Raw genomic sequence first — 24,331 nt, 5'->3', positions numbered from 1 at the left:
GATGAATTTCTGTGGTCATGTTTCTTCTTTTTTGTCATCATTCTTTATTTATTTGTTTATTTTTTCTGATGCAAACATTAGTGGGTAAAACCTGACTGGTATCATATTAAATACAGGGCATTGAGTTAGTTGACTATATTCTTCAACTCCTCTATTTTTGTTTATCTACCTTGTCTGGATTTTGTTTTTGTTTTTGTTTTCCCCCCTATAACAAGCTTCTGTTGTGCGGAACCATGGGTATCTTGTTGTGTAATATAAATGTATGCTGTTGACTATATTATTCATTTTTGGGTTTTGTGGTTTTACTATTGGCTTTACAAGAGTTAAATTGGACTCTCCACCAAAGGAATTCAGTGTGCAGATCAATACTGGAAGTGACATCTTGTGGGTTACTTACAATTCCTGCAATGACTGCCCCCAATCAAGTGGACATGGTGTAAGTATTTATATTGCTATATATGTTATTCTTTGATCTATTGAGTTGTTAGACTGACTAGATATTCTAGAATATGTCATTTACTGATACTAATTTGTTTATGCAGATTGAGTTCAATTTCTTTGATGCTGCCAGCTCAACAACTGCTTCTCTGGTTTCTTGTTCAGACCCAATATTGTGCCTCTATAGTTCAAACTGCTGCCGCTGAAGTGGGAAGTCTGATTTAACACAATTGGAGGTGCCTTTTGTTCGCCAACTCTTCGGCTCCAATTGTTTTCGGGTAAGCTGCTATGCCTCTCAAAGATGCTGTGTCAATTTGGGGCTGAAAGTGATTATCAGATGAGAATTATTTTTTGTTCCCCTTCCAAACAATGACTAATACACGGCCGTGATAAATAGCATAATTACAGCCAGGGACAGAACCAGAATTTTGACTTGAGTGGGGCCTAATTTGGAGAAAGAGATTTTCACCAACTAGGCTCAGCTTGGCTTGAGATAGTATGAGGCATAAAGTAACAATTTTAAATGAGACTTTTACAATTTTCAATATTATAGTAATTTTTTAATTTAAAATTTATTTTTCTCTCTTTTTGAGATGCAAGTAACTAACAATTAAATCTTATATTCAAGTTTTGTTAATATATTATTTACTCTTGATAAAATGACTAACACATTTAATATTTCTTGTCACATATCTGATTTTAGATAGGATTTTATCTTTTTTAATTTTGAATTGTTATCAGCAAATCTTTCTACAATTTTATATGACATAGACATAAAGTTACAAAAATAGCATAGAAAAAATATCTCAACAATATGGGTTCAATCTTTTGATGATGATATGGTTTTGACAATTTGTTTTGAGAATTGATGCCTATGCTGAACAAAATTGTGATGGAAATACTATAAAGTGAAGGTATTGGTAAAAGTAAAGATGACAATTGATTCAGTTTTTTTCTTTTTTCTTTTTTTCAATTGCTATCTTTGTATTGATAAAGTGATTTGGCAGCTGTACATATGTTTTTTAAACTAGTGTGTATATATATTTTAAAATTAACTAGTGTAATTGACTTGGAGCCTTACTTTTTAAACCAAGATCTTTGGATCTTTGATGAAGTAAAACACTAAAAGGGGGAGCATTTTAAAGGTCTCTTTGTTTTTAAAAAAACTATACATATATAATTTTTATTTTTAAAATTCGGGTGCCATGGCCCCTACTGTTTTCTACACAAATAAATAAATAAATAAAATAAACAGTGGTGTTCATTCTCTTATGATATTCTACATTGTTATGGTACTGTGGAAAGAGGATGAGGATTATAAACTAAATAAGGATTAAGATTAGTAATGGTAACTGGAAAAGGAAAGATAAAGGTTAACTAAAGGAAGATTAGGAAAGTAATGGTCTTAGCAGAATATACACCTAAAGCTTTCATCCTTCTCTTCAGGGAAATGATATGCTATATCAGTGTTCATTTTTAGTTTTGTTGGCTGGATTTGAACAGTTGAATGGCTGTGTTGGAATTTATGAACAGGTGTAGCACCAATCAGTCTGGGACTTAAGACATAGAGCAATTGATGGGATATTTGGATTTGGTCAACATGATCAGTCAGTCATATCACAGTTGTCATCCCGGGGGATTACTCCCAAAACATTGCTTGAAAGGAGAGGGCAGTGGTGGTGGAATACTAGTTCTTGGTGGGATTCTGGATCCTGGATCCAGGATCCGGGCATTGTTGCAGTATTAAAAAAATTCTTCTTCCTTGATTGTTCTCTTTTTTATGGGTATTGTGGTTATATGTGGGTGTGTGGGCAATTCAAGTGTGCTACACGAAAGGCTTTTGATTCAATACGAATGTGGAATCTGCATGTAATATATATTTACTGAATCAGTTACCCTTTCTATTCAACTGTCCAGTGCAATTTGATCCAGTAATACTTGCACGCCTTTATGGCCCAATTGGACATGCTGATTTATCTAATTTCAAATGTATATAACTTATTTAAATTTATCTGTCTCGATGAATGTATAGTTCACAGTTGGGGTTTAGTTAGTCAAGACAGTTTCCAGACATTTAGGATGACTTGAACTTAGTTCTCAAGCCCAAGAGACTTAAACCTGCTGTTTATTGGCTGATAAAGTTTATAAGATGTTCTTTTAATATACATGTACATTGTACATTACATATATATTAGCTTTTGTGCAGGAAATTTCCTGCTTCGTCTGATTGTTATATGCCTCAATGGGCAGTCCATACATATCAAGTCTTATATAAATATGGTCGGTAGTGTAGTCAAACCAGTTTCTCTGTTGCCTACAGCCTAGAAAGCACAGGTACGGATACAGATACAGGTATGTTACGGGTATGCCAATGTAAATGCAACCTATAATCATCAAGACCCTCTTGATCCTTCACGGTGTAGGGCCCTTAATGGTCTCCTTTCTACCTGGTTCTTAATACATGGGTTTTTATCTCCTTCAGGTCTGTGATTTCTTCTTTCTGATAACCCTTTGATCTGTTTGAAAACATCTTTTTAAAATAGTTTCGTCCAACTTTTTGATCACTTTCCAGGCGAGGGACAACTTGGTGATGATATACCCTTTTCTGAGCTGTCTCCATTAATTGCAAAGTTCTATGCACTTATGGGAATTGCCGGTATGTATATTAAATTTGTAGGAGTATACTTATGTGCTGTTAGATGATAACTAGGGTCAAATCAATATACATCTACTTATTTATCAAAAATAAAAATAAAAAAAATCAATATACATCTACTTAGACATGTTAGATGATAACTAGGGTTGAATCAATATACATCTTGTATGTGAATTTTTCTAGGCAAAATAAATAGCAACATATCTTAGAGAGAGAATAGTGATAAGATCTCATCCTTTCTAGGTAGATTGTTGGATCCATCTTCATTAACCTCTGGAGTGTTGGACAATCATACCATGCTATATGGCTCTGTTGGGCCACACTCAATCAAGCATTGCCAGCTTAGCCGACTCGGGGCCCATGCGGGTCTTATCTTATTTTTCCTCTACATCTAAAATATTTGGTATATAAATATATGTTGAATTTCGTTATTAGTGGAATATCCATGCATTGCAAAGTTCCATGCACTTGTTGGAATTGTCGGTATGGTGTCACATTTATAAGAATCTCCTTATATATTGTTAGATGATAACTAGGGTTGAATCAAGAGTCCGACATCTGACAAGATGTGTAAACAAAACATGATTTTGGTTAGTTCAAAATTGTGGAACGCACAACAAGTTTAGATGGGGTTAATACACTTTTTGAATATGAAACTCACAATTTTAGACCAATCAAATAGTATATATTTTTTACACACTCTATCAGTGTGGGAACAAATTATCTTGAATCAATATACATCTTGCATGTGAAAATTTATGTACTTGGTGGGTTGATGATGATTCTCGTCAAATTAGTGCAAAACAAGGCAAAATAAGTAGAGCAAAATATCTTGGAGAGAATAATATAGTCTCTTTACCAAGATCCTTCAATTTTGGGTTGTTGGATCCATCTTCCTTGAGACTTTGAGATTGCCGAAGTGATGGCCAATCATACCATGCTATGTGGCTCTGATGGGCCACACTCAATCAGGCACTGCCAGCTTAGCCGACTCAGCCCATGTGGATCCCATCTTATTTTTCCTCCACATCTAAGATATTTGATACATATCATATGCTAGATTTCATTAGTGTTAAGGTTGTGATTAATGGAATATCCTTAAATTTAGGGACCATTGAGTCGTTGACACCAGGTTTGTTGGTTCAACCACCACCATTGAAAGGCCAATAATGATGTGTGCAACATCTCTGTGTAAATCCTTTTTTTTAGGTGACTTTAAAAAATTACTTTTTAGGTACAAAGAAGACAAGAGGGCATTATATAAAAAATCAACATCAACAAAAACAGGTGGACCAATCAAGGAGTTGTATCGATTATAACTCTCCATCAATAATTCAATCGTGCCGGCCCACCAAAAACAAAGACAAAAGAGGAAGTCTCATTACAATGTATTATAGATATTTGGGAAGAAAAAACAAATGAAGAATTGAGAGAAAATTAGAATCATAATTAGAGATGTCTCACCTCACAGGGAAACCCCCAAATGTTAAAATGCATATATTAAAACCCACAAGCACAACACCTCTTTATCACAACTTACTCCATAAACATTATAATAGGAGGAGGAGGAGGAGACAGAAGCCAGAAGAAGAGGAAGAATTCTGGCATTCTTCTTCTTCTTCAACGTAATTCTCCCTCGTCTTCATCTTCGTCTTCTTTGATTGACTGATTCTCATAATGGGTGGGCAGGTCTCAAAACAGTGGGAACGACGGAACGTGGTGTCAACGGAGAAGAAAACTTTATGCAGTCTCCGGGAAAGTTGCGGCCACGAATTTCCCGGTTGCGATTACCGTCCTCCTGACCGGAAAAATTGGATGGCTGGCCTCAACCCAGAGAAGGTTCACCTGAACAAGATTGTATGGCCGGGGACCCACGACTCTGGCACCAACAAAATTGGAATCCCCTGCATTACTCGGCCTTTTGCCCAATGCCAATCTCTCTCCATTTACCATCAGCTCGAAAGAGGGACCCGCCTTCTCGATATCCGTGTTGAGGAGGATCGCCATGTTTGCCATGGAATCCTCATTACCTACAGTGTTGATGTTGTCATCAACGATATCAAGAGGTTTTTATCCGAAACCCAATCGGAGATTATAATTCTGGAGATCCGGACAGAGTTTGGGCACGAGGATCCTCCGGATTTTGACAGTTACTTGGAGGATCAACTTGGTGAGTTTCTGATTCACCAAGATGATCAGGTCTTTGAGAAGACGATTGCAGAACTATTGCCAAAAAGAATTATCTGTGTTTGGAAGCCGAGAAAATCGCCTCAGCCCAAGGCAGGAGGGCCGTTATGGAGTGCTGGGTATTTGAAGGATAATTGGGTTGACACGGATTTGCCATCAACAAAGTTTGAGAGCAATTTAAAGCATTTGAGTGATCAATCGCCGGTGATGTCCAGGAAATTCTTTTACCGAGTGGAGAACACAGTAACACCTCAGGCAGATAATCCGGTGCTATGCGTTAAACCAGTGACAGGGCGGATTCACGGATATGCTCGGCTTTTCATTACTCAATGCTTTTCCCGGGGTTGCGCGGATCGGCTGCAGGTCTTTTCCACAGATTTTATTGATGAGGATTTTGTCGATGCCTGTGTTGGGCTTACACATGCAAGGGTTGAAGGAAAAGCCTGAATCTAATCCTTTTCCACTTGATCTTCTATAGTTTTTCATCTCATCAAACTAAATCATGATCATTCATGGTGATTGCTTTTTGTGAGTGAGGTTGTTCGTTGTGTCGTTAATGGGTTCTTTTGTGGTTATGTTTGGTTGCATGTTTATTCTATTTGTCAGTGTATAAAGTGTTTTCTATTTTTTGGCTCTGTATCTTTATCATGTACTGGTTTGCTTTGAATTGAAGGCTTGTGAGCATTCAATAATTGTTTTGAGGTCTAAATTTCAATTTCCACTCCATCAGGTGAACTATACAATAATTTCAAAAATTAGTTTTTAAGTCTAAACGGGATATAAATTAACTAGCTTGTTTTGTTCCATAACAATACTTGGAGATGAGTGGTGCCTTGGTAACCCTGCAAAGAATATAGCCCACAAATGTGGTGACGTGTGTGAAAGCTAAACCACAAGGGAAGTAAGCCTTTTCCTCAAAAATAAAAAATAAAAAAATTGAAAAAAGTAAGCCTTATCCAGTTTCAGTACAGAATGGATCTCAAAACAATTCACACAAAATATAATAGAAGACTGGGATTAAATCTATTATCAATCAAAGATCAAGATTTATCCACAATAATAATTTTAAATATACATAAAACATGTTAACCGTTTGAATCATTTTTTGATTTAAAATCTGTGTTAGTGGACTTTGGGAAATCTAATTATTGAGAAGTTCATATCCAGAACAATATTATTACATTTTTTGTGATCCATTTTGTATTTTATTTTTATTTTTTAAGCATTAGTGATCCAGTTTTGGATAGGTTGACCTGATGGCATAGTGATCTTTAATTAAGATCTTCACAACATAATTAATTATGGGTACTGTAGACACTCCATTTTTTATGACCCTTACGACTTGGACATCTTCGCATGCACACCCGATGATGAACGTATTTGCTCACCAAGTACTCGAAGTCCTTAGTAGAATGCCACAACTTTGAGCCTTTCAAACCCTGTACCTTTGTTGTCCCAGCTTTGGACCAAGCCTGGCTTTCCAGCCTGCAACCTCAAGTGGCCTGTCGGCCACCACTTTTGGGCTGTCGGCCATCACTTTTGGGCTGCCGGCCATTGATGTGGCTTGCCAGCCACTAGTGATGGCCGGCCGGCCACTAGCTGTTTTGCAGATATTTTATGTCTGTTGTGCCAGCTGTTTGCACAGATACATGCATCTTCACCCACATGTATAGCTGGATGTTTTGAGGGAGTTGCTTGGTTCTCTATATATAGAAGACCTCTCATATTGTTTTAAATGTAAGAAAATTTTGAGCTTCAAAAATTTTCCTCTCTCTCTTTCTCTCTCTACAAAATCTCTACACTTTTAGCCTACAATTCTTCAACTTTTGCCTACACTTCCTTAACCAAAGTGGTTCATCTTTGAGTTGAGATTCCTTGAGGCCTTCTTAGAGCTCTAGAAGGTGGTTTTGGCTTAGATTGCTGCCTAGAGTTGGTCTTCCCTTCAAGAGGTATAACATTTGCCTTTTTAACTTGCTTTGCATACTTATTTTTCTTATCTTTTCCCACTGATTTGAGCTATTTTTGGGTTGTAAAAACTCTATTTTTATGAGTTGAAATTGGTGGTTTTAGGCCATTTAAAGTTAGGGGGTGGTCCACCATTCTTTCTTTCTTGTTTGTAAGGCCTTTCCACCTTTATTTCCCACTTTCAAACCATCTTTTTTGGGCTTTTAAATACCGAATTTCAGATTATTTTTAGTGGTGAAAATTATGTTTTGAAGTCTAAATTTGGAGGGATTAGCCTCCCCTCCTTGTGTTTTGTTTGCTAGCCAAGATAGTTCTATGTGTTAACATATTTTTCTAGCCTTTTGTAACTTAATTCCAGCATGTTTTAGGCTGTATTTTAGACTGTTTTGTCTCTGTTTTGGGCTGTTTAAGTCATTTGAGTCTTGTTTTGCATGCTTCTAGTGTAAGTGTCCTCACAAGTAGAAATGACAACGGGCCGGGCCGGGGCCGGGGTCGGGGCCGGGGACCACACTCCCCGTCCCCGTTCCCGCCCTCGCCCCCTAACGGGGATCGGGTTTTCCCGACCCCAAAAATTCCCCGGACCAAATCTGTTTCATCAACACCATCAAAAAAAAAAAAAAATAGACAAAACACAACACACGCATACATGTATACATACATACCTAACAATATAGATCTGAGAAGAGGACTGAAAAAATGGACAAAACATACATATAAATACATACACAAACAATACAGAGGAGAACGACGGAGGCGGTGATAGACAGAACACAACATATACATACATGTATACATACATACACAACAGTATAAATCTAAGAAGAGGACTGAAAAAATGGACAAAACATACATATAAATACATACACAAACAGTACAGAGGAAGACAGCGGAGGTGGTGGAGGATGACGGAAGCGGTAGACGACGACGGAGGCATGGACGACTGCGACAGCGACGAAGGAGGATGACGAAGGCGCTGAGGTGATGGACGGAGGCTGTGACTGCGACGACGGAGGCGATGAACGACGGAGGAGGATGATCGGTATCGCAGAAAGTGGCGGCGGTGGCAGTGAAGAGAAGGAGGAGAGCTGCGAGAGTGAGAGAGAGTAGAGGGAAGAGAGAGAGAGAGAGACATATCAGAGAGGAAGAGAGAAAGTGAACTGAGATGAGGTTTGGTAATTGGTTACATATATATATAGGGGTAAAATAGTAAATTTACTTCAGGGACAAACGGGGACGGGCACGGGGCTGGGACATTTATCTCCATCCCCGGCCCGAAATTGATCGGGGATTGATTTTTAAATACCATCCTCGTCCCCGTGGGGATATTTTTCGGGAAAAAACCACTCAAATCGGGGTCGGGGAGTAGGGTCCCGGTCGGGCCGAGTTTAAATTGCTATCCCTACTCACAAGTTTGGTGTTTTAGGCCTTTACACACCACTTGTTTAAATTGATTACATGTTTTAGTGATTCTCTCACTTAATTTCAGCAAGTTTAATCTCTGCAACCTCCCTCATTTCTTAGTTTTTTTATTTGTTTTGAGGGTTGTGTCAATCTTAGGATTGTTTAAGCTCGAGATTGAGGTCCATGCTTAATAGTTTAATCCTCTTTTGGGGGTTCATTATCGACGACATGACATCTCTCTCTTGCCTTAAACTACCAGTTGTATAACACTCCCTTCTCTTTTAGAGACCAATGGACTTAATTGATTAAAGAATGGAATGGTAATTAAAATGAGTAACTAAAAGTTGAAACTAAATTTGTGCAAAGATAAGAATTTGATTGTGTTTCGGTGTGTTCAATCGGACATTAATTGAACACAAGAAAAATTGGGGCATTTCATACTCAAAGTGATGAAATGTGCCAAGTTTCCAAGGTTAACTTCTTCCCTTGATCATTCATGAAAGGGAGGAGGTTTGTGTCTTGTTTTGCATTTATTGAACTTGCACCTCTTGAGTCACAAGCCATCATGCAATGAAATTGTTTGAGTTGGTAGTTTCTGGCTTAAGTTCACTTCTTCTTTGATTTGATCATGAAAAGGAAGGGTAAGTTGTGCAAACAAGCCTGGAAATACCCTGTATATGCTCTGTTTGTTCTCTATTGCAGTAAGATGAACCTGTGCATCAGTGGCCGACAGGTGGCCAGCAGACCACCATCTATGGCCGGCTTGTGGCCGGCAATCCTTACCAGTGGCCGGGCCAACCACTGGTGCAAAATTCAGCAGTGAGTTTGTAAGGCAGAGCAGAGTGAGCAGCAGTGTTGGTGTTCAACTATGCAAATAGAGGCATTTAGAAACAAAACAGTGGCTTTTCGGGTGGAAATCAGGCATGCGCATGAACATCCCTCGTTTCCCGAGGCAGAGTAGCTAGTCGTTTAGTTTAATCACTTATTTTACTTGCACTTGTGTTGTAATGATTAGTTAAGTAGTTAACTAGTTATGATGTAATTATTTTAATTAGTTAGATTAGTTAATTAATTAGTTCATTTGTTGTTGTAATAATTAGTTAAGTAGCTTAGCTAGTTTATTCCATTTGTTTGTAATAGTTAGTTCATTAGCTTTAATTAATTAGCTAGTTAGCTTAGTTTATTCAGACTCTCCTTCGTGAGAGCGCAATGTTGTAATAGTGTGTATGTCTTCCAACTCCACGTCTTTCTCCGTTTTATTTACTAACTTATGATGGTTAGTTTAGGGATATCATATTTCAATTAGCATTCTCCATGTTTGCATCCATTTGTATTGTATGCAACGAGGTTCGGTTCATCATTCTAACTGCATTGTTAGTTTAAATACTTCTTTGAATAGGTGCTTAGACTGCATGCTATCAAATTGCTTCATATGCCATATTAGTAGTCGAGCCTATTAGTTGCATTTTTGCATGTGTTTCATTAGTCATATTGCATAAGTTAGGATCATGCATTTTTCTAACTCTTTTGTTTATTTTAGTTTGGAGTACTATGTGAGCCTTTACTTGCTTTAGCATCTTGCATGAAAAGTTGATGTTGCCATGTCTAGCATGCTTGCCATGAGGCTAAGTGCTTAATTGCTATAAATTGTTTGAATGCCTGTAGATGAAGGCTATTTGCTTGAATTGGAACAAAATGTTTATATGCGATCACTTTTTCAAGTGGTACATATTTCAAAACAATTTTCAAAACGAACATGACTCAAGTGTTCCAATTCTTGCGAGTTAGTCTATACTTGTGTGTGTGCGTATCACATAGTAAATGCTAGCCTAATAAATCGAAACAAGAGCATATAATGTACAAAAGATTCATATCATGATTAGTAGAGGCCGATCTTTGATCGGGTGAGCGGGGGTGCTCAAAATGTATTCATGACCTTCCCCTCTCGTACCTAAGTTTCCAAGCAGAGACAATCTTGGTGATGACGGACATGTGACCTTTGGCACGAGTCATGGGTTTTCTAAATTCTCCCAAAATAAAATATTTAGGTGGCGACTCTATATCTGGAAAAGCAGTCCAATTTTGACATTTTTTATTCAAAATCGATTTTTCAAAAGATTTGTCGGATGTTGACTCTTTGGTGTTTATCAATTTCACATTGCACTTGTGAAATTAGATTCAAAACCGCGGGAGTTCGAACTGTAAGGCTTATTTCAACCTTCCGAAAAGGGGCACAAAAAAGCCGAGTTATAGGTACTTAGTCCATAAATTTTGTTTGGTTGAAGATTCAAGCATTAAAATATTTTGAGTAAAAGGACCAGCTTAATAAAATGACTAAAATAACCCTATATATATCATCCACGAACCAAAATACAGAGTCACAGTCATTATCTCTCTCCCCTCTCTCCAACCCTAACCCTAACCCCTATCTCTCTCTCTAGATTCTCTTTGATGACCACTTCTTTAGGGGAAGCGATTGCCACCGCAAATCCAACCAACACTAGCGTCTCATCTTTTTACCATCGCTCTCGTCGTCTCCATCATCGACGCCATCTCCTTACCACCAGATCTAGATCCTAACTCGGATATTTTGTCAAATCCTAACTCAAATCACGCCTCTCGTTTCCATATCAAGAACAAGAAGCAAAACATCCATCAAAAAAGAGTTCTCTCTTCTCCCCTCTCTCTCTCTGATTTTGTGTTCGAACATTCCAAGGACTACATTGATTTTTTTCATATCTAGAGAACTACATCAACAACAAAATCACTAATGTTGGTTTTCTGACTTCCTTCATAGATTGATTGAACAGTAATGAAGGGTTGACACCATTAACTATTTTTTCATCACTTTGATTACATGATTAATCTGAACATATTTGTTCATTTTTTATTTATCTAGCTTGTTGATTTCTTTTTGATGTTGTTGATGATGATGAATGTTGAAGAAACAAATTGTAACAAATAAAAAACAATTTGACAGATAAGACAGGTTTATTTTGAACAAAGTTATTCAAATTCTAAACATATATGGGCTTGGTATTACAACAGATAAGGGTTGGTTTGGTACTCTATTTTAACAGATAGAATTTGGTTTGGCTAGTTATTTCAATATATAAAAAAAATTTCAAAAACAAATTGAACATATAATAAAATTTGGACTGATAAGGGGAAAAATTGAACAAATAGTCAAAATTTGAACAAATAGATATAAATTTGAACAAATAGGAAAAAAAATTAAACAGATAGATATAAATTTAAATAGATAGTCAAAAAAAGTCAATAAATAAATTAAGGGATAAAATTAGAAACAAAATGTCCTTCAAAACAAATAAAAAAAAAACTTCTCATCAAACTATTTTACAAATGGTGAATTTTTCACTAACAAAAAATATCTATTAGATCTAATGTCTTATACCCTCTTTAGATTAGACTTTTCAACAATTATTTCATTAATTTGTAGTATGATTTTTTTATTTTTATCTTAAATAGGTGATGGGATTTGAATAAATATTTATTTAAAAGTTGTCCACATCTACATGGATGTGTTTAAAATTTTCATTCTTGGTTGAAATTGGCCATGAGAGTGTAGTTACACAAAACCTGTTTCAATTCTTAATTACTGAACAGTAATTTGAGAAAAAAATTTATGTGGCACAAAAGTGGCTATACCAACTTAGGCCGTTACATATATAATAGAATGGGAGATTGAGTGAAGAGTTACAGAAAACCTACTTCAATTATTAATTACAGAAAGGTAATTTAAAATTAAAATTATGTACGGGAAAGAAACACACCTTCTCGTATAATCCTGTTGACCAAGTCTGCGCTCCTCCGTACGACGTCGCTTTATCACCTGAAAACACAAACGTTAGCTAGCCGGCGGGTGTGCGCCGGAAACCTCTCCGATGCCTAAGTCAGTAAACTTGACAAATAGACAAAGCTCTATGTATTCAGAAAGCAAAGTTGTGTGTTACCTCCCCAAAGGTGATGTTAGTGAGCTTTTATAGGTTTCGAGTGGCACAATCCTAGTAGGAATTCTACTCCTCCATGTAGAGTCCCCCTAGGATTTATACTCCTGAAAGATAATGCTTATCCTTCAACACCCCCTTCACTGCTTAAACCAAGTGAGATGGTTTTTACCATGGCCGAACTACCATATGACCGGAATAAAACTGGCTATGCTGAGCCACAGAGTAGACCGAACTATCCTTAGTTCGGTTTTTCCTTTTACTCCTCCTTATCTCGGTTCTCTCCTGTTCAACCCATGGTGTGTTTAGACCGAGCTACCGAGTAGCAAGGTTTTGACCGTTCTAACCACCATACGTCATGACCGGACTACCTCTGAGACCAGCCTAACTCCAAGTTACTTCCGGACCGGAGTAACTTTACAATTCTTGGGCCGGAGTAACCTTACAATTCTTGGGCCGGAGTAACTTTACAATTCTTGGGCCGGAGTAACTTTATCTCTCTTGGGCCGGAGTAACTTTTCGGCCTTGTTACCCAGTTCTTCGTACTTTGGGCCATAAAGTCCATCTCATAGCTCGGCCCAATTTTCACCAAAATTACCCTCTCAATTGCCCCTTAATTCCATCTGTACAGCATGATTGGGATTAACCGTTCATCAGCCGAGCTATAGTCCCCAAACCTTCCAGTCGAGCTACAACCATTTAGCCTATCCTGCCGAGCTAAACTTAAACCGAGCCGCTCTCATCCGGTCACAACGTCTTTTCAATCACCAAAAACTGAATCGCTTCCTTTTCTGTATACACGTGGCACGTTCCCATTCGCAGAAGGCAGCTGTCAACGCCGTCTTCGTATTTCGCAATTTTGAACAGTCCCGCCCAAATTTTGGGCTTTCTAACAAAAACTACCCCTGAGGCCAGGTCCCTCTACTTTTTCCATTTACCTTCTTCCTTCTCTTCGAGTTCTTCATTTTTCTCTAATTTTTGCAACTGTGAAGTTTGCTTCGCGTGGGCCTTCTTTACTGTTGCTGCTTCCATCTAGGTCTTCTTCAATCTGGTAAGCAAGCCTATCATTCTTGCTCTGTTTTGCTTTCGTATCTGTATATTTTGCTTTGTGTGCTTTTTGCAAACACTTTTTCTATCTTGCTTTGCTCTGTACTTCTATGAAAAAAACTTTAACTGTAGAACACATGAGCATATGATTCATCCTGTAGGAAACTAGCTTTTGATCTATAATCATGATGCAACCGAACTAGGATACTGTTTGTGCTATGTATGTAGATCACTTCAGACAATAACCGAACTAGAACTCGTAGAAATAACAGTAGTTTCAGTAAGTTACCAACTCCTGAATCACTCTAGCTGAGATAAGCTCACCGAACGAAGTTTGAACCCATTAAACTAGGAGCCTCGGTCTTCAACCGAGCTAAGCCTTTGGGGCTAAGCCAGCTTTCCTAGTTTCTGAACCAAACTCAGAAAGCTGCCCCTAGAGGCTCAACCGAAGTAACAAAACTCATAGTTCAACCGATTTAGGCCTTTGGGGCTAAACCAGCTTTCTTAGTTTTTAGACCGAACTCAGAAAGTTGCCCCTAGACGATGAACCGGTCTAACAAAATTGTTTCCAAAGCAAGTATGCCGAGATGCTTGCCAAGGTCTGGCTAATAAAAACCCTGCTCAAACCGAGCTACCAAGCATTTTGCCGAACCGAGATAGAACCTGTCCACAAAACCGAAGTAGGGCTCTTTTACCTTGCTTTTAATTTGTAGCATGGTCCAATGATCTGTGCTTAACCCCTTTGTTTTCTACTTTGCAGACTTAGGTTGCCCAGGCACTCCTCCGTGCGTTCAACCGAGCTACTGAGCACAACTTTTGCACCGATATAAATTATTCATAATTTATACCATAAATGGGGAAGTATAGGTATCTAGTAGACACTCCAGGCGGCCTAGCCGAATTCAGAAAGGACTATAATATACCCGATGACGTCCACCTGTCTTTAGCCGAAAAAGATGTCATTCCTTGGGATAATGAAGGCTTTGTCCCCTTCACCCTCTTGTCAATTATTGAAACCGGACTACGATTTCCAGTCCAACCTTTAATCTGCGCGTTTCTTAGGCAAACTAGATTATGCCCTACCCAACTATCCACCAATTCATACCGCATCATTATGGGAATAGCCGAACTGAACCGCCAAGCCGGACTAAACCTTGGCCTGGCCGAAATCTTCCACCAATACTCCATTGCTTCAAAAGAAGATGGGCGGGTCTACTATTTGAGAATACGTCGTCGTCGAGAGAAGATAATAAAACATACACCGGATAAAGACTTAAACGACGACGACTTTTTCTGGGTGTCTGGGAACTTTGAGGATCATCAAGCCCAGATTCCTGGCCGACCTATAAACTGGAAAAAAGGAGAACCCGGTATACTTACTTCGGTATTCTTGCTTGCTTTATTATATCTCGGTTTGTTAATCTCTCAGCCGGACTAACAGTTGTCTTCTTACGCAGATTCTGCCCACCTTCACTCTTTATACAACTACCCAAACCTAGCCACTTTGCGCGCCGCACTACGGTATCCAGAACGCAGTTGGGCCAAATTGCTGAAGTTCGAGCCGACCTACAGATACAGTGGTCGCCGAAAAGCCAGAGTGACTGATTTTCTTCTTGAGGACGCCCCAGAGCCAGACCCAACCTTACCACAAATCAGACTAATTCCACTAACTGCTGAAGAGGAGATGGCCAAAAAGAACAGAGTAAGGGCCCTCTTGACCGAGACCAACAGGGCCGAGGTATCATCAGCAAGTCAAACCCAAGAAGCGGTGGTGGCGCTTCCTACGCCACAACCGTCCTCATCCCACCGAACCAAGCGCGCCCGGACTACAGAAACTGAACAACGCTCGGCTGATGAAGACGAAACTGTTCTTCCACCGAGCCCACCACCGAGCCCCCAATCGGAGCCTTCTGACCGAACTACCAGCAGCTGGGCACCAAAACTTACCTTCAACAACCGAGATATCCAAGACTCTGACTCGGTTGTTACTGATAAGGACCACCAGTTGGCCTTCAACCTGGCCAAGAGTGTGTGCCTCCCCAAAGATATGGAGCACCACCAAAAGCAACTGAACACTGAACTGAAGGCCATCCGGTCTTCAACAAAATCGATGATCCTAGTAAGTAGCTCCGTTTTTCTGTGTAGTTTGTTCAACTTTTACTTCGGCTAAAGGGAAATCTTTGTTTTGTCAGGCCATTCAGAAGAACAATATCGCACATAAAAAAGTGCTGGAGCTCAGAAAAATGACGAGGCAGGCCATAGCTGAAGCCGAGGCAAAGAGAGTCGAACTTGAGAATGCCAAGAAGCGGATAGCCGAGCTACAGTTTGAGAACGGTCGCTTGACCGGACTTGTTAGCTCGGTTGAAGCTGAAAAACAAAAAATTGCAATAACGGTGAAAGATAAATATTTGCGCAAGTTGGCCAAACTCGAAGGCAAAAAAGACGCCGAAATAGCGGATCTGAAGAAGAAAATCAGTGATGCCAATGCCCAAGGTTTTAAAGAAGCGGAGGGTCTCTACATTCCGCAATGCGAGGGGGCAAAAGACTTGCTCTTCAAGTGTGGCTGGAGGAGTGCTGTGGAACAGCTCGGCTGTGGGCCTGAAACCGAGGTCTACAATGCTCCACAGTACTGCATTCCGGCCTCACTTGCGGAATATGCTGCTTCGGTCCAAGAACAATTTTTGCAGGATTCAGATGATTCAGACGATGAGAACGAACAAACTATTATTTCGGTAGTCAACGCGCATGTTAACGATCAATCAGCTCGGTTGGAGACAACGGTGGAAGACCAGACTGTTGAGCCATCGACTGATATCGTTTTGCCAGTTGCTACTGAGACGGATGTTCCATCTGCAACCGGAGTTCTAGTTGACGTTGATGCCGAAATTGAAGATCTTTTCTCTTGATTTTGTACTTTTTCTTTTTTGCTACCTTTTTTACTTTTGTAACCGGGCTACGGCCCCTCCTTTGTACTTGCTTCCTGATGAATAAAAATTTTGATGTACTCTTACTTCGGTTGATCTGTACGTTGTACTTATGATTTTTTTCATGGTCTTTGTACTTTCAACTGTTATCTCGGTTTTTGCTGCTCAAACTAACTTATGCTTACCAGCCAACCACTCCTTAGCCGACATAATTACTTCGGCTGAGGAGTACTCGGTGTTTGTTTAATCCAGCCAACCACTCTTCAGCCATACCCATACTTCGGCTGAAGAGTACAAAGAGTTGGTTTATTCCAGCCAACCACTCTTCAGCCATACCCTTACTTCGGCTGAAGAGTACAAAGAGTTGGTTTAATCCAGCCAACCACTCTTCAGCCATACCCATACTTCGGCTGAAGGGTACAAAGAGTTAGTTTAATCCAGCCAACCACTCTTCAGCCATACCCTTACTTCGGCTGAAAACTACAAAGAGTTGGTTTAGTCCAGCCAACCACTCTTCAGCCATACCCATACTTCGGCTGAAGAGCACAAAGAGTTGGTTTAATCCAGCTAACCACTCTTCAGCCATACCCATACTTCGGCTGAAGGGTATAAAGAGTTGGTTTAATCCAGCTAACCACTCTTCAGCCATACCCTTACTTCGGCTGAAGAGTACAAAGAGTTGGTTTAGTCCAGCCAACCGCTCTTCAGCCATACCCATATTTCGGCTGAAGAGCACAAAGAGTTAGTTTAGTCCAGCCAACCTCTAAGTTGGTTTTTCCAGCCAACTTAGAAAAATGTTTGGTTATTCCGACCAAACGTCTTGCAGCCTGGATTCTTATCCTGGGCTTAGGTAGGGTGTTGGTTTAATCCAGCCAACCTCTAAGTTAGTTTTTCCAGCCAACTTAGAAAAATGTTTGGTTATTCCGACCAAACGTCTTGCAGCCTGGATTCTTATCCTGGGCTTAGGTAGGGTGTTGGTTTAATCCAGCCAACCTCTAAGTTAGTTTTTCCAGCCAACTTAGAAAAATGTTTGGTTATTCCGACCAAACGTCCTGCAGCCTCGATTCTTATCCTGGGCTTAGGAGGGGTGTTGGTTTATTCCAACCAACCTCTAAGTTAGCTTTTCCAGCTATCTTAGAAAAAATGTTCGCAATGTACCTAAACTTTACTAAAGTTAACTTTTACAGAGAATAACTCATGCTGAAAAGAATCAATTGTTTTATTGAAGAAAAAGAAATTACACATGTTTGAAAAGAAAAAAGCTAAAAATAAAATAACTTGAGATTGGCCGTGTTCCATGGCCTAGGGATTGCTTTGCCGTCCTTGTCTTCTAAGTGGTATGCCTCTTTGCCTGCTAACCCAACCACTTTGTAAAGACCTTCCCAGTTTGGCCATAACTTGCCATCTCTTGGTATCAAGGTGTTTCCCATCACTTTGCGCAGTACCCAATCTCCGATCTTGAATTGTCTTGGATGCACCGTTTTGTTGTATTTTTTGATCAACTCTTGTTGGTATGAGGCAATGTGAACCAGTGCTCTTTCTCTTCTTTCTTCCGCAAGGTCGAGTTCTAATGCTATGGCTTCTCCATTCAAGTCTGGATCAAAATTTTCGCTTCGAATTGTGGGGAGGCCAACTTCGAGTGGGATTACTGCTTCCATTCCGTAGGCTAAGGAGAATGGTGTCTCTCCTGTTGATCGCCGAGGTGTGGTGCGATAAGCCCATAAAACATGAGGAAGTTCATCTGCCCACTTGCCTTTTGTTTTTTCTAACCTTTTCTTCAGTCCATCCAAGACGACTTTATTTGATGCTTCTGCTTGGCCATTTGCTTGAGGATATGCTGGTGTAGAATTGTAAAACTCTATCTTGTACTCTTCACAAAAGCCTCTGAAGATTCTGCCGTCGAACTGAATGCCATTGTCTGAGATTAGGGCTTTTGGTATGCCAAACCGAGTGATGATATTCTGCCAAACGAACTTCTTCACATCTTTTTCTTTGATTGATGCCAATGCTTCTGCTTCCACCCACTTTGTGAAGTAGTCTGTTGCTGCGAGAAAGAACTTCCTGTTGCCGGGTGCTGTTGGAAGTGGTCCTACTATGTCCAAGCCCCACATTGCGAAAAGCCATGGGCTAGTCAATGGTAGGAGTTCTCTAGCCGGTTGATGTATTTGGTGTGCGAATTTCTGGCATTTCTCGCACTTCTTCACATATTTCTCTGAGTCTGCCTGCATGTATGGCCACCAGTATCCTTGCGAAATGGCCCTGTAAGCTAGCGATCTTCCTCCTTGATGGCTTCCGCACACCCCTTCGTGTATCTCGTACAAGAATGCTTCCACTTTGCTGGGGTGGACACACCTTAGATAGGGTCCTGAGAACGACTTCTTGTATAATGCCAAAGATAGGGAGAGCCAAAATCGCTGCGACTTTGCTCTTATTCTGTTGGCTTCTTTTTTCTCTTCTGGTAAGATGCTGTCTTTTAAGAATAGGATGATGGGGTCCATCCAAGAGGGGCCTAGCTCTGCGCAACATACCTCTTCTGCTTCGGGGTCTTCAATGCTTGGTCTAGGTAGGTAGTCGATCAGTAGTGGATGAGGTATGGAGGTATCTGCCATTGAAGCGAGGCCTGCTAGTTCGTCTGCTCTGCTGTTTTCCTCCCTGCCGATTTGTTCTATCCTTACTACATCAAACTTCTTGATCTCTGTTCTGAACAATTCTTGGTACTTGGCCATCCTATCATCCTTTGCTTCATAGTCGCCAGAAATTTAGTTTACCACCAACTATGAGTCGCTGTAGACCATTAGTTCGGTAGCCATCATGTAATATGCTGATTTGAGTCCTGCGAGAAGTGCTTCGTACTCCGCTTCATTGTTTGATGCTGGGAAGCCAAGGTTGATTGCTTGCTCTACAACTAATCTGTCTGGTGAGATGAGGACTATGCCGAGTCCTGCACCATGCCGGTTAGATGCTCCATCTACAAAGAGCTTCCACATCTCTCCAACGAACAATTTCCAGCAAGTGGAGGGGTCAGATAATGTTGTGGGGTCAAGAATGGTGTTTTCTTCAAGGTCCATGCTTGCTGTCTGCCCCTCGCTATCTGATTGTGCCAAGTCTTGTTTTGTTGGAGGGCCTTGGTTTGGTGTAGCTTCTGCCTTACTATCTTTAGTCTGGTCTGCCTTGGAGTCTGACTGAGTACCTTCTACTAGGGGTTGCGCTATTCCGGCGTCAACTTCCATCCCTAATTCGGAGGTGTCAGTTAGGTCGACTGGGCAGATATGATGATTTTCAGGAGTAAACTCTGCGACGAAGTCTGCCAAAGATTGGGCTTTTATTGCGGTCCTGGGTTGGAACTTGATGTCGAATTGTCCCAACTCTACTACCCACTTCAAAATTCGCCCAGAAAAGTTCGCCCTCTCAAACAAAGCTTTTAGTGGAAAAGCTGTGAGGACGACTACGGTGTGGGCGTGAAAGTAGTGTTCCAATTTTCTGGAGGCCATCATCAAGGCTAATGCCAGTTTTTCCAGTGGCAAATACCTTGTTTCGGCTCCCAACAATGTCTTGCTGACATAATAGATGGGCAAGTGTTGGATTCCCTCTACACGAACTAACACTGCGCTAACTGCGTGCTGAAAGACTGCTAGGTACAAGAAGAGTTCTTCACCAGGTACTGGGGTAACAAGCAGTGGTGGAGAAGACATATATTCCTTCAAGCTTTCCAGAGCTTGGTCGCATTCTTCATCCCACTCAAACTTGGCCTTTAGGGCATGAAAAAATGGTCGTAGTCTATCTGACGACCTGCTTATGAACCGGTTGAGTGCAGCTGCCATGCCGGTGAGATGCTGTACTTCTTTCACAGAGTTTGGTCTCTCCAAATCTTGGATTGCCTTGATCTGGGAGGGGTCTGCTTCTATACCTCGGTTGGTCACAAGGAAACCCAGGAATTTGCCAGATCCTACTCCGAATGCACACTTGGACGCATTAAGGCGCAACTTGTGCTTCTTCAGGATCTCAAACATCTCACCTAGGTCTTTAAGATGGTCACTCTCATCCTTGCTCTTGACCACCATGTCGTCGATGTAAGCCTCCATTGTTCTGCCTAGCAATGGTTCAAACATCTTGGTGACCATTCGTTGGAATGTTGCCCCTGCGTTTTTCAGGCCAAAAGGCATGACCTTGTAACAGTATAGTCCTCTTGGAGTGGTAAAAGATGTGACCTCCTGGTCTGGTTCATGCATGGCGATTTGGTGATAGCCTCTGTATGCATCCAGAAAGCTAAGTCTGTTGTGCCCCGCCGTTAGGTCTACCAGTTGATCTATTCGTGGTAGAGGAAAGCTGTCTTTTGGGCACGCCTTGTTGACTGTCTTGTAGTCGACACAGACGCGCCACTTGCCATTCTTCTTTGGCACTACGACTGTATTGGAGATTCATCTTGGGTAGTGCACTTCTCTAATTGCTCCTACCTCCAGCAGGTTACCTACTTCCTCCGCCACTATTTCGACATGGTGGAGTGCTGGTCTGCGTGTTCGTTGGATGATTGGTCTGGCGGATGGGTGGACATTAAGTTGGTGACTGATGAAGTTTGGATCAATGCCTGGCATGTCGTAGGGCGTCCAGGCGAACACTTCGATGTTAGAGGTTAAGAATTCTAAGACCTCTAACCTCTCAGTGCTGGACAACGACGAACCGAGCAACAAGAACTTATCCGGGTTCTTTTCATCTATTTTTACCTCCACCAAGTCCTCCACTGCTTTCTGATCAGCCTCTTTGCCGACATCCGCGAATAGTTCATTGCTTTCAGGCTCTTCCACCGAATGAACGTATCCTTTGGCAGCGCGGCTGCCATTCACCGTGGCGAAACATTGCTTTGACATGATCTGGTCTCCATAGACTTCTTCAATTATACCGGTGTCGTTGGGGAACCGCATTACTTGGTGGTAGGATGACGCCACCGAACGCATGGCATGCAGCCATGTTCTGCCCAAGATGATGTTGTAAGTGGAGGGAACCTTCAATACCCAGAACTCCATTTGTTTTGTCACGCTCCCTGCTTTAACTGGAAGAATTATCTTGCCGACGGGCCATTCTGGCATGGAGTTGAATCCAATTAGGGGAGATACAGCAGGTGCCAAGTCTTTGTCTTGTAGCTTCAGTTGTTTAAATGTTTCGTAGTACATGATTTCACATGAACTACCCTGGTCAATCAGAATCCGCTTGACGTCAAAATCCTTGACTCGGAGGGTGACGACCAGGGCATCATTGTGTGGGCAATATATCCGTTCTAAGTCTTTATCTGAAAAGACATGACGTTTGTTACCTCTGTCTTCCCTTTTTTTGCGACAGGTTGGGCACTTAGCACCTCTCTTAAATGTTCAGCCTTTTTGATTGATCCTCTGAGCTTGCATACACGCTTAGGTTCAAAGACTCCATGTATCACATTGATAACGCCTTGAGATGGGGCGTCGACTGGCATCCCGTTGGGGTTATTGTGATCCTGGGGGGCTGGTTGCGTCCCTCCTTCAATGTACTTGTCCAAGTGGCCTGCTGTCACCAACTCTTCCAGGTGTTGTCTCAATGGTGTGCAATTCTCAGTGCGGTGTCCTTTTTCTTTATCGAAGGTGCACCGTGATCTTTCGTCATAGTCCTTTTGCGTTTCCCCTAATTTGGCTGGCCACTTGACGAAAGGCTCATCTCTTATTTCGCTAAGAATCCGATATATCGGTTTCTTGAACACCGTGGTTATGGCAGTGCGGATTCTTAACCATCTTTTATCCGAGTCTTCTCCGTTATCTCGCCTGCCACGTCCGTTTCTATTACTTCGATCTACGATGTTGACCTTTGCTGAGGTCTTCTTTTCTGGTACTGTGGGCGCCCCAAATTTTGCTTTGGCGCGTGCGCCATCCTCTTCTACCCTGATGTGCTGGTGCACTCTTTCCATCAAGGCTTCCATGGTGAGGGGTGGTGTCATGGTGATCAAGTCCCTTAGTCTGTTTCCGACTGGAAGGCCTCTTTTATACTGTGTAATGGCGAGATTGGTGGGGCAGTCCCCAATCTGATTGAATGTCTCCTAATAGCGACTATTGTACGATCTGAAGGTCTCTTTATCGCCCATGTCGATGGAGAGCAGTTGGTCGATTTCCACCGGGGTTTTAGTGTTTGTTCGGAACCTTGTTACGAAGGCCTCTGCTAATTGCGCCCAAGAAGCTATGCTGCCCTCAGGAAGTTTCTCGAACCAAGTCAAGCCTAGGTCGCCAAGGCTAGACGGGAAGAGTATGCACATTAAGGCCTCGTTTCGCCTATATACGGCCATGACTTGGCGAAAGTGGCTCAAGTGTGAGTACGGGTTCGTCTTCCCTTCATATGTAGTGAATTTCGGCTGAAGGAAGCCTGATGGTAGAGGCGCGTTTTCAATCACCGGAACAAACGGCGAAGTCTGCAGCCTTGCTAATGCTTTGTCTGTTAGTTCATAGGCAGGGCGCGGTATTGGCATTCCAACCTCAACGCTTCCATGCGTCCGAGGAGCCAACCGCTGTAAGGCCAAAACTCTGTGTGGATCCCTTGTCCTGGCATCCTCCTTGCATCATGCCTTTGCTTCGAGCACGGTTCGTAAGTCGGATGATCTGGGTAATTCCGTCTGTCTAGATCGGGTTTGGTGCGAATGCGAGGGCCAATACGTGCTTCCTTCTGTGTATGATCTTTCAGATCTCGTTCTCTCAGACCTGGAGTGACAAGTTCTGGAAGACCAGGATTGAGTATCGCCTGTCCTGAGGCTTCTACTCTCTCCTTGCGAGGGTGTGGTATTCCTACTACGATTTTCTGAATGGCGAGGGCGCGTCTTGTTTTTTTGCCCCTCTCCTGTCGCCACTTCTTTTTTCTTCATCTGGCGTTTTAAGGCCTCCATGTCCGCCGCCATTTTTCTTATCAATTCATCTTGTTCTTTCACGCGATCTTCCAGAGCTTGGGGGTCAATCCTCCTTCTTTGCCTTTCAGGACTTTGAAAATGAGATTGACGGGGCTGTGAGTCCGTCTTCCCCTAGCATCTCTCCTGGGGTTATGTCATTGGGACTCCAAGTCCGCCATGGGAGGGACAGAAGGTAATCCTTCACGCCTTGCGCCTCCATCTGGAGTTAGCCCGTCGACGGCGGACTGCGGCAATTCTTCAATGTGTGCCATTGTTTGAAAAGAGGAGAAGCTTGTTCAAGAGGTTTTGTTCTGTCTGTTTTTCCCACAGGCGGCGCCAATTGTACGGGAAAGAAATACACCTTCTCGTATAATCCTGTTGACCAAGTCTGCGCTCCTCCGTACGACGTCGCTTTATCACCTGAAAACACAAACGTGAGCTAGCCGGCGGGTGTGCGCCGGAAACCTCTCCGATGCCTAAGTCAGTAAACTTGACAAATAGACAAAGCTCTATGTATTCAGAAAGCAAAGTTGTGTATTACCTCCCCAAAGGTGATGTTAGTGAGCTTTTATAGGTTTCGAGTGGCACAATCCTAGTAGGACTTCTACTCCTCCATGTAGAGTCCCCCTAGGATTCATACTCCTGAAAGATAATGTTTATCCTTCAACACCCCCCTCACTGCTTAAACCAAGTGAGATGGTTTTTACCATGGCCGAACTACCATATGACCGAAATAAAACTGGCTATGCTGAGCCACAGAGTAGACCGAACTATCCTTAGTTCGGTTTTTCCTTTTACTCCTCCTTATCTTGGTTCTCTCCTGTTCAACCCATGGTGTGTTTAGACCGAGCTA

The 24,331-nt window shown here is 41.5% G+C and overlaps 1 protein-coding gene across 1 annotated transcript; it reads left to right on the top strand.

Annotated features, from left to right (window-relative positions):
• Nucleotides 1-1,463: 1,463 nt before the first annotated feature.
• Nucleotides 1,464-5,973, top strand: LOC114279580 (uncharacterized). The gene has a single exon (XM_082868265.1). The coding sequence runs from the start codon at nucleotides 4,772-4,774 to the stop codon at nucleotides 5,726-5,728; it is 957 nt and encodes a 318-aa protein (XP_082724391.1). The 5' UTR covers nucleotides 1,464-4,771; the 3' UTR covers nucleotides 5,729-5,973.
• Nucleotides 5,974-24,331: the final 18,358 nt, after the last annotated feature.

Source organism: Camellia sinensis, chromosome 5, assembly GCF_055761805.1.
Source record: "Camellia sinensis isolate YWXY chromosome 5, ASM5576180v1, whole genome shotgun sequence".
Taxonomy (NCBI): Eukaryota; Viridiplantae; Streptophyta; class Magnoliopsida; order Ericales; family Theaceae; genus Camellia; species Camellia sinensis.
Note: the sequence above shows the minus strand (reverse complement) of the source record. Positions and strands in the feature narration are given on the sequence as shown.

Bases quoted from the DNA above. Each gene is read 5' to 3' on its own strand.
- LOC114279580 (XM_082868265.1), top strand. From the start codon at position 4,772: ATGGGTGGGCAGGTCTCAAAACAGTGGGAACGACGGAACGTGGTGTCA.